This window comes from Gavialis gangeticus, unplaced genomic scaffold, assembly GCF_001723915.1.
Source record: "Gavialis gangeticus isolate Ggan-Ray unplaced genomic scaffold, GavGan_comp1, whole genome shotgun sequence".
Classification (NCBI taxonomy): Eukaryota; Metazoa; Chordata; order Crocodylia; family Gavialidae; genus Gavialis; species Gavialis gangeticus.
Genome location: NW_017729032.1, coordinates 207,821,989 through 207,839,253, shown reverse-complemented (window position 1 = coordinate 207,839,253; position 17,265 = coordinate 207,821,989). Strand labels below are relative to the sequence as shown.

General features: G+C 44.5%; 1 protein-coding gene and 1 long non-coding RNA gene across 3 annotated transcripts in view; one reads left to right on the top strand and one right to left on the bottom strand.

Annotated features, from left to right (window-relative positions):
- Positions 1-1,820: 1,820 nt before the first annotated feature.
- LOC109303194 lies at positions 1,821-4,877 on the bottom strand. The gene is made up of 2 exons (XR_002099024.1): positions 4,041-4,877; positions 1,821-2,030 (listed from the first exon to the last, which is right to left on the bottom strand). It is a non-coding gene; the product is annotated as an uncharacterized LOC109303194 (long non-coding RNA).
- Positions 2,871-17,265, top strand: part of PDE9A (phosphodiesterase 9A) — a 137,918-nt gene continuing 123,523 nt past the window's right edge. The window contains exon 1 of one of the 2 annotated variants that reach the window (XM_019525342.1): positions 2,871-3,048. In XM_019525342.1, the coding sequence (XP_019380887.1) occupies positions 2,980-3,048 (69 nt within the window). In that variant the 5' untranslated portion in view covers positions 2,871-2,979. The remainder of the gene's footprint in view (positions 3,049-17,265) is intronic. The other variant, XM_019525341.1, reaches the window with a different exon arrangement.

Sequence of the window (17,265 nt, the reverse complement as noted above, 5' to 3'; positions counted from 1 at the left end):
CAAAATTTTTTTTTTTTTTTTTTTTTTTTTTTTTTACTGGTAATGCACAAGCTTTTTACAGACAACCAAATTTTTCAACTGATATGTTTTTACCGAAGTATGTTTTACCTAATATAGATGTAACACTGCTGCTAGGCCCTGGATAGCACTTAGAAAGGCTGGGTTCAAATTTAGGGGTTTAACACCAATCCCAATAAAAAAAAACTTTGGCTATCAGTAAAAAGTTTGCAGATTGTCAGTAAAAATATGTTTTTGGTTTGGCAACCCTGCTTAACTGCAGCAATCGTTTTACACCATGCTCCCCACAGTCCCCCCTTATTCACTCTGATAACTTCAACACTACCCTATACCCCCCCCCGCCTACACCAAACATAACCCCAGCCTGCCACCTCTCCCCACCACCCTAACCTTTCAGCTCCATCCTAGCCCAACAGCTTTGTCCTGCTTGGCCCATGGCTGCACAACCCTGAATACCTTTGAGGTAAGCACTGAGCAGCCATTACAGGCAGGTGGCAGCTGAGACATGCAGAAGCAGCATATGGCTGGGATAGGAGTGGGGAAGGGGCTGACAGACAGTTCCCTGCAAAGGGCGGAGCTGCATTCCCATTTAGATACCAGGTGGTGCTCCTCCGATCAATTTGTCTGCTGACATTTGAATCTAGCCTCATTCTGATGGTAATGACAGATCTTTACACGAGCTCACTGTTTCTCAGTTTTTTTTATGGACAGACAGATGTTTTTACTCTGTTTTTTTATGGATTGTTTGTAAATTTACATACAGTCATCAACCATGTAAGGTGTACGTCCTGCTCCATTCCACAGACTTCCTGACTGACTCATTTAAGCAGCTATCCACTCATCTTGTTGGCAAAAGCAAAGGCCACTCAGGGATATGAATCTCATTAGGTGGAAAAGCACCGTGAATTCATAGATGTTAGGGTCAGAAGGGACCTCAATAGATCATTGAGTCCGACCCCCTGCATAGACAGGAAATAGTGCTGGGTTCAGATGACTCCAGCCAGATGCCCATCCAACCTCCTCTTGAAAACCCCCAGGGTAGGGGAGAGCACCACCTCCCTTGGGAGCCCATTCCAGACCTTGGCCACTCTAACTGTGAAGAAGTTCCTCCTAATGTCCAATCTAAATCTGCTCTCTGCTAGCTTATGGCCATTATTTCTTGTGACCCCCAGGGGCACCTTGGTGAGTAGAGCCTCACCAATTCCCTTCTGTGCCCCCATGATGAATTTATAGGCAGCCACAAGGTCACCTCTCAACCTTCTCTTGTGGAGGCTGAAGAGATCCAGGTGCCTTAGTCTCTCCTCGTAGGGCTTGGCCTGCAAGCCCTTAACCATACGAGTGGCCCTTCTCTGTACCCTCTCCAGGTTATCCACATCCCTCTTAAAGTGTGGCGCCCAAAACTGGATGCAGTATTCTAACTGCGGTCTGACCAGTGCCCGATAGTGACCAGTATCACCTCCTTGGTTCTGTTTGTCATGCATCTGCTGATGCATGATCAAGTGCAGTTAGTTTTTCTGATGACTTCCTCACGCTGATGACTCATGTTCACCTTGGAGTCCATTAGGACTCCAAGATCCCTTTCCACTTCCGTACTACTGAGCACGTCAAGTTAGGTATTGCCGGACAGAAGTTGCTCTTGTGACTGTAACCAGGGGGTGCTGTTTCTGCTACTTGTACTCCTATTGAGTATGTGCAAAATCCCATTTAGCGTCAGCACACATAACAAGGCGTCCATGTGAGTACGGGAGGTGGACACAGGCCCTCAGTACATCCACTGCTTCATATCTTCCACAAGCTACTGCACAAAGGAGACCATGAGAGACCGTTTATCCCTCATTCAACTGCAGAAGCAGTACAAGCTGCAGGAAGCCCTTAGAAATAATGGTGGCCGAATGAGCTGTTTCCAGCAGCACAACATGCTTGCAGCCTTTCTGATGTGGTCTTCTCTGTGAAGTCCAAGGAAATGCTGCTTGTACAACTCTCTTCCCATTACCATCCAGAGCTCTGGTTTCCTACAGGCACAAGCAATGCAAAACAATATAGATGTTCAGCAGTTGGCATGTGGTATTCACTTTGAATCAAATAGCAAATGTAGCAATCCTTCCCATTTTTAGAGCACACACTCAATAATATAATACCCATGCCCCCCAGCACTTCAGATTTCCTTAAGTACAGAATTATTTCTAGGGAGGGGGTGGCATTTAGGACACTGAGCACCAGCAGCAGGCATGCTCTGTGTTTTCTATGTGGATCTATATGTTACTATTGCAGCTTCTTGTCCCCTTTCTCTTGCTTTCTATACAGTGATAACAGGAGGGTTATGTCAATGAAATTGCCTAAATTGAGGGAGGTAGACTCAACACAGGCTACAATGCGTTTCTAGGAAGATTGTTTCAGCAGCCAGTGCAGCTGTGAGCCTGTCTCACTACTTAAAATCATGCAGAAAGATTACCAAAAAGCTAGGTTTCAATTGATGGTCCTGCCCCCATTTCAGCAAAGGAAAGAAAAAAAAGAGGAGTGACATTGACTGCAGTCTAATAGAGAGGATTTTCCCAGTGATATATGTGGTGCTTTGTCTTATGTGCAGAAAGCAGCTAATCAACCCCACTCAACAGAGCAGTGTTACAGATTGATTGCCCAAAGCCTTCCAGCTCTGAAGCCAGAAGGAGGTTGCTATGGGAATCATGAGGGCACTTGGAGATCGGACCTGGAGCCTGTCTTTCCCTTGTCCAAGGCAGTGGAGCCAGAGGAAAGAAAAATTAACAGGAGGTGGTACAGAGACACAGACACAGCAAAATGCATGCATGTTAGAGGAGGGACCTTCATAGCATGAGGATGTGGTATATAGAAGAGCAAAGACACTTAAGTATCAGGCACTGGTAGCTCATCTTTGGTTGGCTGGCCCTTTTTCCTGCTATATTTGACATTCAGAAAGTCCAGTAAAAGTCCAACTCTAGCAAGATGGGATCTGGCTCCTCAACTTACCGGCCCAAGTGTATTTATTTGGATATTGATGGAAGAATTCAAAAGGTACTTGTATCGTTTTTCACAAACTCGTGTCTCTGTCAGATTGCAGCAGCAGCAGCATTGACAAGCTGCATTTACCCTTAACATTGTTATAGACTTTCTGAGCTCTAATTGGGCTTATATTCAGCTCCAGCATGGGTTTGGACTCTCTTTGTCAACGGGTCTTTTGTTACTTCTGTTTTGCAAATTAATATGTTTAGAAAAAGAGAGACAGAAGTCTCTGAGAAGGTTAGGGTTCTGGCTACAAGGATTCAGGGGACATCTGTGAATTCCCATTTGAATAACCTTCCAGGATGCCCCAACAAGGGCAACATTTTGTGCATGTGCAAAGTTTTGCACGTGGAGAAATACTTCTGCGCTCTTTTCATGAGGGATTCAGTGGAAAGCCAGAGGTGTTGCATTATTTTGGTATTAAACATCACAAGACTTTTAAATGGTAGAGCATTTTAATATGTATTTTAAATGGTTAGGAACAGATTTCATTATTACTCTATATTATGCATTTGTATCGCAGCAGTGCTTTGGGGGTCTTAGTGATATTTGTTAGGTTCTTTATATCATTAAACTTTTCATAAAACTTTAGGTATTATTCTTTATTATGTATTCAGTGCAGTACAGGACATAGAGAAAGAGGCAATCCCTGCCCTGAAGGATAGGTCCACTGACTGTGAGAAATATACAGCTCATAATACGTGGAATATATTAGACATCTGTTGTGCACGTAAATACTAATCCCACTTTGAGCATCTTTCAGCTCCAAATCAAACATTTTTAATATATTATTTCATATAGTAAAAGGCAGTGAGATAGTGAAGCGTACTACAGCATTGGCTTACAAACTCCATAATATCCATCTCTTAAAAATTTATTTTATATTATTATTTCACCCAGACTCAATTTCCTATTTGGCAAGAAATAGCAAGTCATCCACTCCCCTCCTCCTCTGCAATACATTTCAAGTCCATAAGAAAAAGAATAATTGAGTAAGTACTCACTGTCTTATCCACAGTATTTCCTCTGCTTGTGACGCTCCTCCTAAGACTGCTGGTCACCTATGAGACTTAACTTTTTCTACAGTGTGAGGCAGGATTATGGAGCATACAAGTAAAGAAGAATGTAGTTAGAATAAAACCCTGGATAATCAAAATCTCTCCAGAGTTCAACACCTCTGTCAGTTCTGGGCTTTGAACTGAAAGCTGCTTTGAGCATTTCATAGCTAGCAAAAAGGAGCAGCTAAGCTCTATTAAACAAGAGGGATTGCTTATATTTTGTCAAGATTTACCAGAGTTAGTTAACTAATAATCCAAGAAAATGACACTTGCTTGTGCAATGTTCCATAGCACCCTTAAAAATTTAAATTTAAATGTTTGCTTATTTCACAATGATCCTGAGTATTTACATGATATTACTAAATCATATTTTCTGTCACCTACTCCACCTAAAAAATGAGCTTTCCCCAGAGTTGCTCTCTGGAGAGTATTCATATTGCTAACTACAGGAGAGGCACTGACTGCATGAAATAGCAAATGAACCCGGGCAATCTAAGTTTTGCTCAATAAATGTTATCTGTTTCATTTGTCAGATGAGAAATTCCATCTGTGCACTGTCTGGGAAGATTGCAACAATAAAAATGCAGAGTAAATGGGGTTCTTTCAGGGGCAGGCAGGGCATATGACAGACTTTCATGCCTCCTCAGTTAAGACATAATTACAAGAAAGCAATCCTTAATTTTCTAAGGAATGTGGAATTTGTGATTTCTAGAGGAAATTAACTAAACTAATGCTGAGCCACTTATTTAACTCACTACTGTAATATGTTCTTCATTACAAAATTACTGAAACCTGGAAGGATTTAACCCCATGTTAAGACTAGATATTTCAAATAGGTGCGGTGGTAATAATAATGATGATAATAATTTGTGGTGCACTGGTGTCTCACGATGGAAGTATTGCAATAGCACCACATAAGTTGGATGTACTGTAAAAAACACAAATCCTTCAAAAAGCAATGCTGGTGGGTACCTATAGAGCACTGAGGGAGGAGATAATATCCTCAACTCTGATGCTTTGGTTTAAATTAGACTTGCATTAGTAATTGTGTTTTCTCCTGGATCCATTGGCATTGACTCTATGGGTGCTCTAGGGCTCAAGCACCCACAAAAAAAAAAAAAAAAAAATAATAGCGGGTGCTCAACACCCACAAGCCACGTTAGGTGAGCCAGGTTGATGTAACACACTGCCTCTTTCGGGCATGTGTGGGGCTCACATGGGAATTAAAACAACAACAAAAAAGCGCCCACTGGCAAAAACCAGTTAGTGCCTATGCCAGGTTTCCTGATAGTGGACGGAAATTTAAAATGATTACATTTGCGTTAGCTTGTCCTGATTCTCAACTCAAATTAGTTTTACACTGAAAGACCCTGTTGGCTTCAGTGGAATTTACGCTGGTCTAAGGGAGAGCAATTGAGAACCAGACAGCGGTATGCATCTATGAATCAAAGCTCCTCTGAGCAGGCAGAGCTGCAGGTGCAGTTAAATTACCACTGCCAAGCAGAGTTGGGCTTCTGCTGCCATCCAACAGCAGGCAGAAGGTGCATGTAGATTTTTTGGTGTACCTTTCTGTGAACTGGCATGGTCCCTTCAGCAGCGGGTGCCTTCCCAAGGTCCACAGCTGCTGCAGGAGCTGAACAGAGCTGCTACAGGAGCACATGGAGATGCACATGCTCACATGGGTTGGTGGCAGTGGCCGCTGCCTGCCTCCAGAAGTTCTGGTAGCAGAGGAAGTAGGTGTAGACAAAAGCTTAAGCAGCCAGGATTGCAGCTGCAACAGAATAAATCCCATGCTACTCTCAGATGAAGGGAACGAGAACTGTGGCCAGTGCCTTTCTTCCCTGCACAGATTACTACATAGTAGAATGATCCCTTGGTAGCCATTCCTAGGCAGCCCAAGTCAGAATCAAGCTCCTAGCAGCCTTGAGAATCCAGGCAGTGCAAAGCTACAATCGCCTTTGCTCTCTGAAGCCCTGGGCAGAAGACAACATGGAGAGCTATCTCTGTATGTGCACTCTTCTCAGATGTAATAGGTTTGCTACACTGATTTTATCAAAAAATGTCTGTTCCTTTTAAAGAGAGCCCTTTGACTCAGATCAGAAGATGAGCATGAATTTCATCACCAGTCAGGGATGTTCTCCACCCTTGCAGGAGGATGGATTTAATGGTCTAGCAAGTCTCTTCCACTTCTAAGCTCTGCAATTACTGCTGTGATATCTCCAAGCAGGTGATTATTCTCAGCAGATGGTACCCATGAGAACAGACAACACAATAAAGTTCCAAGCCAGAGTTTCTTACAGGACTGGTAAAGAATGGACTTTGGAAAGATGTGTTTTTACCCCTGGATTAAATGAGTGTGACAGACTTAATTCCTGTGAGTACCAAGCAGGGGAACAGTGCTCATAGCCAATCAGAAGAAAACTTCAAACAAGCAATGTCTGTGAACTGGTAATTGAAAGAAATGATGAGGCATGATGGGAGAAGGCAAGAGGGAGACCTACTTGACTGGCTACCTTCCTCAATAGGAGTAGAACAAGATGTGAACTGAGAGGACAAGCAGGTACATTCATACCTAGTTTGCTCAAGGGATGAGACCAAACCTCTATTATTTAGAGATGGGACTTGAGCCATGACTCTAAAAAAAAATCTACTTTGAGGAGCTAATTTACTCTTAGCACTGGTATTAAAAATGGAATTGCAATGCAATGCCTTTCTCATCAGTCCCCAAGTAAAGTGGGTGCGTATCTGCAGAAACAAGTGCTCTGTGATTTTTGAAGGCACTTTTTTCTACCACAGAGATGCAGTAAATTAAAAGATAAAGTTACAAAGGCTCCCTTTATGCTACAAACTTCCCCATAGGAAAAACAATTGGGAAATGTGTTTGTGTCCTCCCCTTCCACCCCCATGCTGTTTTTCATGGGAAAGATAGAAAACAGCCAGTGTAAAAACTGGCTGTGTTTCATGTGTGCAGTTGACTCCACACAGATTCTGTTCTCTTTAACTCTGTTCTCAACTAATCTTAGAAACAGGCAAAAAACACAGCCCACAAGCAGGCACAGGGTTTGAAGGCTGCTTTCAGTTGCCCAGTCAAGTTTTCTGTAAAACCTGAAGACCCCACAGGGTGTTCCACAATGGTTAAAAACCTGATCCAAATCCAAGTCTGGAGATGCAGTCTTCTCTCTTCCACAAGCTGTTCAGTTTTAAAACAAAATTCCTAACTGTGGTTACTTCAAAAGGTGCTGCTGCTGCTTAGCAATCTACAAACGGCACAATTCTGCCAGTGATTTCTGCACACAGAAGCTGCAGCATCAGTAGGGGCTATTCTATCCTTGCAGAGACATTGGCTTCAAAGCATGACTGCCTAATGGCAACATTCCCAGCTGGGTGGCTGCTGTGACTCATTTTTAATGTCTTGGTGGAGTGATTTTACTCCAAGTATAATGAATAGTGGCAGGTAATGGGAAACTCATTTAATTTAAGAAGATTTTTTTTTAATGTCCTTAAACAACATCTAGTTGGTAGCTGGAATGGAAAGGTGGGAGGGCACATAGACTGAATTCATTTGGAAAGCAAAGACCACTGCCTATGTCCAGGTTCCAAAGGAACCACTTAGGCTCATGTTTGTTACTGTTTTGAAAATAAGTGAAGGATGCCTGATTCCTTCTAGCCATGTACACAAGTGATTCTCAACCAGAGGGTTGCAGCACTCTGGGCTGCATTGAGATCCTGTCAGGCAATATTGGCACTGTTAGGTGTGCCAACGTGGTTCACAAGATAAACCCAGAGGTGCCAAATAGGAATCCGTAGTGTTAAAAGCATTCTGCTCTGTTGTGGTCTTTCTGAGTCCTTTGCAACTGAAGAACTCATTTTTACGTAGCCAAAAAACAAGTGAAAACTAAAAGCTGGAGTTTTTCGAGGGGAGCCTAAAATGTTGAGGACCACTGGGTTAGATCAAAGAAAGGGATCAAGAGGGTTGGATACTAAAAAAGAAAAACATATATATTTTTTAAACTATACGATTCAACCTAAACTTAGTCTCAGCTCCACTGATCTAAAGCCTGACCTGCGCAGCAGGACACTGAAGCATCAAAAGCTATTGTTCCTCTTGGCCAGAAGCTCATGATGAGCACAAAAAAAAAATATATATATTTTTTTTTTGCTCTCACACTATTAGTTTAAATATCACAGAGAAAAATATTGTGTTACCTTTTTTAATAAAATCAGCAGTAACTATATAATACATACCTAAAATATTGCAAACCTACCTGAGTTCCAAATTTCACAATTTCATTTAACACTTCAGACTTTATAAAACTGCTAATTAGATTTGAAAAGGGAATAACAGAGAAAAGACAACAGATTGATGTTTGGATCCGTCTGGTAAATTATTTTTCTTGCTAAATGCTGCCAGTAAAGACCCCAATCTGTCCAGTACTTGCACGTGTTCTATACTCGTGCATAGTCCTGTACAGCTACACATGCAAGTACAGTTATGAATAATCATTTGCAGGACCAGAGCAATAATTACTAATGGTAGGATCCTGATGATGACAACAGACTATGAAAAATAGCAGAGACCTTGAATCTAGTCAATGATCTAACTCAACACACAGCTGTCCTATTTCTAAGTGGCCGGGGGTGGTACTGCATGCCCCCTCCCCCTTCCTCTTCCAGCACGCCATCATGCCCCTAAGTGGTCCTGTTCCCCAGCTCCCCACTGCATCAGGTGCCCTGCCTCACCTTAAGCTCCCTGGTAGGTCTGTGCGAAGCAGCTAGTATTCATTTCAGATTCGAATTTGGCCGATTTGAGGGACAATGATTCGATTTGGTGATTCGAATCACTGTCCCAATTCAATTTGGCTGAATCTGATTTGGAGATTTGGCTGCTGCCAAATCTAATCTCTGAATCAGCCAGGTCAGGTCCATCCGCCGCCCTTCTCCCAGCCTAGCAATGGCAGCCCCGCCTGCCCCAGCTCCCAGCACTTGTTAACAAAAAGCTCCAGCTCACCAGATGCTGCTGGGCAGGGAGGCCATCCCTCCTGCCCCCTACTGCCCCACACTGCATGGAGGGCTCTGCACAAGACCCCTAAACCCCCTGTGCTCCCCCAACCCCCGCCATGGATGCCCTACCTGGGCCAGCTCCGGCCCTTTAAGGGTAAAAAGAAGGCTGAAAAAACTCTGGACTCACGACTTCTGCCAGCGGGGGGCGATTCCCGTTGCCCCCCACCCCATGGGGGGCTCTGCATGAGCCCCTGAAGCCCAAAGGCTGCCACAGGAGTGGTGAGTCTAAGGCTTTTCTCCTCTTATTTTTTTCTTAAAGGGCCAGAGCTGGCCCGGGCAGGGCACCTGTGGAGGTGCAGGGGGAGTGAGGGAGGGTCAGGGGGCTCGTGGAGAGCCCCCCATGCAGCATGGGGCAGTGGGAGCCAGCAGGGATCACCCCCCTGCCCAGAAGCACATGATGAACAGGCTTTTTTTTTAAAGTACCAGGAGCTGGGGTAGGCAGGGGCAGCCATGGGGGAGAAGGTGGGGGCTAGGGGAGTGCGGAGGGCTGGCAGGGGTTGCCCCATTGTCCCCTCCCCCAGCCCCTGCCCCCTACTTACCAGTTGGGAGTTGGCTGCAGCTGTCTGCTGCAGCGGACAGCGACTACCCAAATCGTCAAAGCTCTCCACATCTTTTCCAAAGATTTGGAGAGCTCTGAATCAATTTGGACCTTTAAATTGGCCCCTTAATTCGATTCAGATTTGAAGATTTGGCCAGCGAATCGAGCCAAGTCTCCACCGAATCAAATCACCACCCGAAGCTTTACACAGCCCTCCTCCCTGGCTGTGGGCTCCCCACTGCATTGCACCTCACAGGTGTCCCAGGCCATGGACTTCCTCAGTGCTGCAGGCCCTGGGGTGGGGAAGCCAGAGGGAGAGAGAGCTTGCAAGCCCCAGCTGCTTCTTCAGCGAAGCAATACCCGGAGCAGCAGCCAGAGGCTATCTCAGGGGCTGCAATTTAACCCTTTGTGAGCAGCATGTGGCCTGTGAGCAGCCAGCTGGATAGGCCTGATTTATCTAATCCCATGACTCAGGCTTCAGCTAGTTCAGCTAATTGATGCTCTTGGTGCCTAGTTGGTAATGGAGCAAATGGACATGCTAAAACCAACCAGTCCTGTTAAAGTGTCCATAGACTAGAGTGAACATCTTGAGTAAGAATGGTTTTAAATAGTATTTTTAGAGATGTGAAAGGAAATGCATTGTAACACAAAATGATACTTTCTCAACACCCTTGAAATGGCGATCATGCTCTTTCTTTTTCTCCGGGTGAGCTGTCACCACAGATTTTTCTTAGAGTCTTCTATACACTTTCAAGACACGTTATAGCCACTAGTCTTCTGGCCAGAAGGATTGCATTGGACTCTCATTAATGTTGCATTGAGCATGTCTATATGTTCATTAATGTGCAGTAGTTACTGTGCATTTAATTTAGTACTTGCTTAATGAAATACTAACTAAATACACAGTAACTAGAGTGACAGAGCAGTAGTGCCGGTGCATGGTTTTTTAGTGACACTTGTTCTGCAGCAGCTTAATACTACTGCACAGTAGTATATTAGCATGGTTTTTAGCCCAGCATGCTACTACACAGTGTTATTAGGCTACTGCGCATTAAGCATCTTGTGTAGACCTGCTCATGGTTTCCTAGACCAACCACAAAATAAGCAAGGAGAGCATTCCCTCTTCCTAGTGACAGAACACCCCACATCTGAAACACACTTATTTTTTTTCCAAGGAACCCCTCATCTTAGATCTGGGATGAGGCTTGGAGCTTTCATGTACCAGTGGGCACTGCCATGCAAAATACCCTCCCTTTATCTAATGTTTAACCTGGAGATATTGCTTCCAAACCACTCGCTCTGTGTATTAGCAGCAGAGGACTAAAAGCACATTTTATCATATAGTTGTGTATTTTGATAGTCTGAGGCTTTTTCTGGCTTCTGGGCTTCACTTCCGAATTGGGTACTATCCTTAGGAAAACAACCATTTACTCTTCATCTGTGCACCACGTTAAAATGAATGTCCTCAAGCCATGCGAGCTGAGCTTTAGAGTCCATGAAGTTATAGATCTCTGGTCCCCCAGAGAGAAAGATCAAATGCACGCCTCTCTGTCTGAGCTATGTGAAAAGTCTCTTTTGGAATTTAAATTCTTAGATAGATGATATCTTTCTTTTCCTTACACAAACACACACTTTCTCCCTCACTCTTAATGAATTACACTTGCATGAACCAGGGAGAGAATCGCACATAATATTTTTAATGACACTTAAGGCTCAGAGAAGTGAAGAGACTTGCTCAAATATCTACTATTAATTAGTATAAGAAATAAAAGAGCATTGACTGGTATCTTAGATAGAGATCAGCTCTGCCTACCAGGCTTGGATCTATAAAATTCCATCCACCACTGTAAAACTGAAGATATTTAAGTCTGGGGTTACAGATAGGGCTTATCCCTAATGTTGAGAAAAATAATTGATAAGAGTGAATTTTACTGTTACTTTTTTCGCTTCTGAAGAAGGCCAATTTGCTCCCAAATTTAAAAAGAAAGCTCCTTCCCAATGCTTTCAGCAAGGCGGTACTGTAGTGCCTTGCATCCTGTTTCACAGTGATACAGTCATTAAAGGGTCACTGGAAAGGAAAAATTGATTATAGTACAGCATCACAGGGGTGAAGGGACCACAAGGGTCATTTGGTTCAACCCCCTGCATGGATGAGAGAAATGTCACAGGAAACTTCTTATTCAGCCGTTCAAAATTCTTCTGTTGTTAAAGCAGTGCAGGCACATTTTTTACAGAAAGTGTAGCACAAGAACCCACGCATGTTTTATAACAAGACATGCTTCAGTGTCATTCAACAGTCATTAGCATTTTAGATAGTTGTGAAGGGATACAGGCTCCATGCTGTTCAACAATGGTCTTAAACACTGGCTGAAAAATATATTGTATGTATGCTAGCAGCGTCAGATGTGACAGGCTGAGATTAGCAAGGGAAGGACTGGAAGCCAAGCACAGGTTTGCTTTGAAAATATCTTTTACATGACTCAATTAGGAATTTTACCAGGAAAAAAATTTCAAATGCTGGAACCAAACTTGATCCAAATCCAATTAACAAGAAAAATCAACAAAAGATAGAATTCTGGATATGCATATACACATGAAATGAGCTAAGCCAGTGAGTAAATATAGAACAGAAACTGGGTTTGTATGCGGTGTTTCTTTCTTACAGCGTCCCAAAGAGAAATATACAATACTGGTAATTATAAATCAGTAGAGCAGAGACAGTGTGTGTAATCAGAGTAGTTATTGTACCCTTAAACAATGGCCCCCACACAATCTTGAATACATTATATGTTTCACTGGCGGAAATGTTGGCCAATTCATCAAGATTATTCACCTCTACTGTTATCAAAAAGTGCTATGAAACCCTTGTCAATCCACCAGAGAGAGAGAGAGAGAGAAAGATTAAGGTAGAAAGGTCCCTTAAATAAAGGATGATAGTGCAGAACCTTCCTGAAAAAAAATCATCAGCCCTGCAGTGTCAGCATTATGGATATGACCCACAGACCAGTACAGAAGCATTAGCACAGAGTCAGTGTCCTTCTGCACATACATCACACGCTTCATCATGATATTTCCATTTTGAAAAAATCCCAGCTGTCTCCTTATTCGCTGGGGGTTTTTTCTTTCTTCATGTTACTCTCAGAGTCAGAGTACTTTCTGTGCTTAAACCAAACAACTATATCCTGGTTTTCTTAGAGGATTGTTAAAATGACTGTGCAAAGACTTAGAGGCATAGAATGCATGTGGAAAGTTTGAAAGAACTGGGATTATTTAGTCTGAAGAAGAAAGGACTAACAACAGACATGACAGCAGTCTTCAAATACAGAAAGAGTTGTTATAAAGAGGCTATTGATCAATTGTTCTTTTTGGGCACATCTACACATGCAATTAGCATGTAGCAATAAACTCCAGTGCAGTTCACGCCGGAGGTTATAGCTCCCAGGTGCCATGTTTGCACGTACACCCAGGGCCTCAGCACATTGAGCCAAACAGGGCAAGCCAGCTCTGACACAGCACAGTGTGCTATAGAGGGACTGGCTGGTGCATGAGGGTGCTCCAGTGTGGGGCTGGCTGTGGTATGAGGGTGCTCCACTGTGTGTAGCCAGCAGGCAGCCCCCTCACTGAAACACCTTCATGCCTGAACCAACCTCATCAGTATCCACATGTGCATTGCAGCACACTAAATAATGCCACCATAGGATAGTACTTGTGTTTACAAGTACTAACCTATGGTGGTGTTTATTAGTTTACTATGGCATAATAGGGCCACATGTGTGGACACTGGGCACATCTATGCATTCATTCATGTCCTGTAATTATGGCACATTAAGTTTAGTACCTGTAATCATACACCATAATCAGCACTACTGCACATTAGCACCAACAAATGCTTTTTAAGTGATGCTAATGCGAAGTAGATTAATTCTAATGTCTATATTGAGTCTGTGAGTTTAGAATATAGAATTCCAAAGTCTATATTGAGTCCATGAGTTTCTGTACCTACTACCTAGGAGGTTGATGAAGTGAAGATCATAGGCTGTGAAAAGTGGTTTATAAATTTCCTTTCAGGATCAGGCCTGAGAGACTGGAGACAGAGTGGTTTTTTTGGTGAGGAATGTGCCCCTACAGGTAGTTGGGTTTTGTTGTCTTTGATAGATTCTGGTGTGCAATTTGTGGGGGTACTGGAGATTGTTGGCATGTTTTGTGTTTTGAGCTGTAGGAAGTTGGCTTCTGGTGATGAGGTTAGGTTTGCAAGGTTCACTGCTTGTTTGAATTTACAAACCACTTTTCAGAGCCAGGCCTATGAACTTCACTTCATCAGCCTCCTAGGTACAGAAAGTCATGGACTCAATATAAACATTGGATTTATGGCACACTACAACCTGCCAGACAGCTGACTCCCCAGGTACCTCTCCACTTTTGCCTGCACTGCTACATCCCTGCCGTCCACAGCCACCAGCCTCTGGCTTCCTTACTACTCTTTCCATCCAGGAACCACACACACACACACACACACACACACACCCTCTCTCTCTCTCTCTCTCTCTCTCTCTCTCTCTCTCTCTCTCTCTCTCTCTCTCTCTCGCAGGTGCTTCCTTAGCCTGACAAAGGGTTTTTCAACCTGAAAGCTTGCTAAGATATGTTTCTCTGCCTATTCAGTTGGCCTGTAAAAGATACCAGATTGACCCAAAAGCCCTTGTCTGCCAGTGCCATGTCTTTAGACCAACACCCCTAGCACCTGTCCTTGGTCAGCTGACCAGAAGGACGCAGAGCCCTGGACACATCTAAGCCCCAGGGCTGGGGCTGGCAGGGAGAGTGGAGAAGAAGCTCCTGCAAGAAAGAAAAGAAAGGCTCTGTCACAATTTGGCTGCCTGAGATTCTGCTGATACTACTGTGCTGCTTACCAAGTTATTACAGGCTTAGTAAGTTTTTACTGTTTAGTGTTTTTAATTGGTTCTGAAAAACTGAGTGTTAAATGAAATGAGCGTTAAGCAAAACCAAAAGTATTTGACAACCCAAGATGGTGACTGCAATTGTTTTTAATGATCCAAGATGGTGACCATGAGCATTATAATGAAACTTGATGAGCAGTAAGTGAAAACAGGTATCAATTTAAAATGAGAGTTATAGTGAAATAGTGCTAAGTGAAACAGTGTTAAGCAGGGGTTCTGTTATTTAAAGTGGTGGACTGGACTGAGGCTATAGGGGAGGAGGACTTATCGCGGCACACTACCATGTCATGTAGAGGCCCCAGCACCAGTGAGGACACACCTTAACACACACACAGTCACACAGTGAGGGCATGACTTAACACACATGCTGGAGAAGAAGCTGCTGCAGGAGAGGAAAGAAAGGCTCTTTGATAGTTTGTCTGCCTGAGATTCTGCTGGTGCTACTCACTAAGTTATTTTATACCTATTGTCATTTAAAGTGGTGGGCTGAGATGAGGCTGTAGGGGAGGAGGAGATCTCACTGGGGCACACTACCATGTCGTGTAGAGGCCCCAGCACCAGTGAGGGTGCGCCTTAACACACACACACAGTCACCCATGTCATGAGTTTTGCTTGTCAGCAGCCTGAGGTGCAGTTTCCCAGAAACCCATGCACCTATCTCCTTGAATGCTGGCAGTCTCCATGGCCTCGGCAGGGCCTAGCATGCCTTCAGTTTTCACCCTGCTGTGCCTTAACAGACATGTGACACGAGTTTTGCTTTCAAGACATTGAGGTGCACTTTCCCATAAACCACTATACCTATCTCCTCAAAACTTGGCAGACTTCATGGCCTCAGAAGGGGCTACCATTCCTGCAAGTTTCACCTGAATCAGGCAAGAAATGACAAAGTTATAGGCAGTTTTGTGCTTCCCCATTATAGCCTATGGGCGAAACGTTGAAACAGCAAAACAGTTTTGACAAAATGAAACGGAACAGTGCTTTCTAAATGAAACAAAACTTGAAACAAAACACTGCCCCATTGAAAGGAAAGTCGAAAAGGAACAGTACTGTTTCACACAGCCCTAATGTGCAGTTCAATTAGTCTGCTGTGCCATTAGCGTCTTGTGTAGAAGTGTCCACTGAGACTTTACTGCAGAGCTAATTAGGCAACTACAGTAAATGTCTCCTCTGTAGATGTGTCCTGTGTCTAAGTAGTGGACTTAAGTTCCCCAAAGATGAAGGAGTAGCAGGACTGAAAGGTTGAAAAGTTAACCCTAGAATGTGGAAGGCCAACTGTCTGCAGTGTTTTGGAGGATTATATTTTTCTCTTGTGGCACATATGAGTGATTCAGATAACAATTTATATGCATCTGGTTAACTTGAATTACTCAGAAATATGCAAACTAGGACTGGGTGCGCTGTCTCCCTTTCTCTTCACTGTTAGGAATCAATCAGAAAAAAAATGGGGGACCTAGTTTAGTATGGTTTGGAGAGTTAAACATAGATAAATCTGTGACAGCATTTTTGAAGGAAGCTGGACAGGCATGAAAATACCTAGTAAAGCACAGAACTTTTTATTTCAAAGTGTCTGATTCAAATGCATCCCAAAAATACAGTGAGCAATGGTCATTACAATGCAAGGCCTGTTGGAAATGACCCAAGCAGTCCTAAGCTAGTTCTCATCAGACAAAAATCCACATAACCAAAATTACCTCAATAGTCACCCATATTTATTAGGGAGAAGGAACCTGCAACACCTGTTAGGCTCTGGAGCGGCGAGAGACACGTGGGTGAAAGCCCGCTGCGCCCCCGCTCCCCTGAAGCCCCCCAGAGACCCCCCCCCAGCAGCCGCAGAGCCCCCCACCAACTCCCAGCAGAGCCGGAGGTAAGCAGGGCCCGTGGTGGGTGGGGGTTAACCCCTTAGTGAGTGGGAGGAGGCAGCTGAGTGGAGCCAGGCTGGGTCAAGCCCCATCCAGGCCCCTACTTCACCCAGCCCCCCAGAGAGGCATACAACCTGAGACGTGCGAACAGGCTGTGCAAACAGGCGCACTTGTCTGCTGGCACATGAGTTAGCGCGGAGTTCGTGTGGGAGGGCGCAAGACCCTGCCTGCAAACCCCCCAAAGTAGGCAGTCCCAGCCATAGCCAGCCTACCAGAGGCATGACATGGATGGGTATGCGCCGCAACCCAAGAGTCCCCTCAGGCTCTGCGGCCCCACCCCCAGCACCTCAGAGACGGCCACCCAAATGGAGCCCATGGTTCCGGGCTCCACGCAGACGGAGCCCCTGGTGCTCGGCTGCGGGGGCTGCCTGTCCCTTTTTCAGGCTCTGGGGCCTGGGAGCATGGCCACCTTCCTTTGTGGGTTCTGCTCCCTTTTGGGGTCTCTGGCACGCCAGCTGGAGGAGCTCCAGGCCACAGTCCAGAGACTGCATGCCATCAGGGACTGTGAGCAGGAGATAGACTCCTACTGCCAGGCCCTTCTCTCCCGGGAGCCAGAGGGTAGACCACAGTCTCCCTCCAGGACAAGGGAGGACTCTGGGACCTCTCACTCTGTCCAGTCAGAGGCATGGACCAAGGTGGTCAAGGGCCCTACGGCCCGCTGCACCAAGGCCCCTGTCCCACTGGAGCTTAGCAACAGGTAC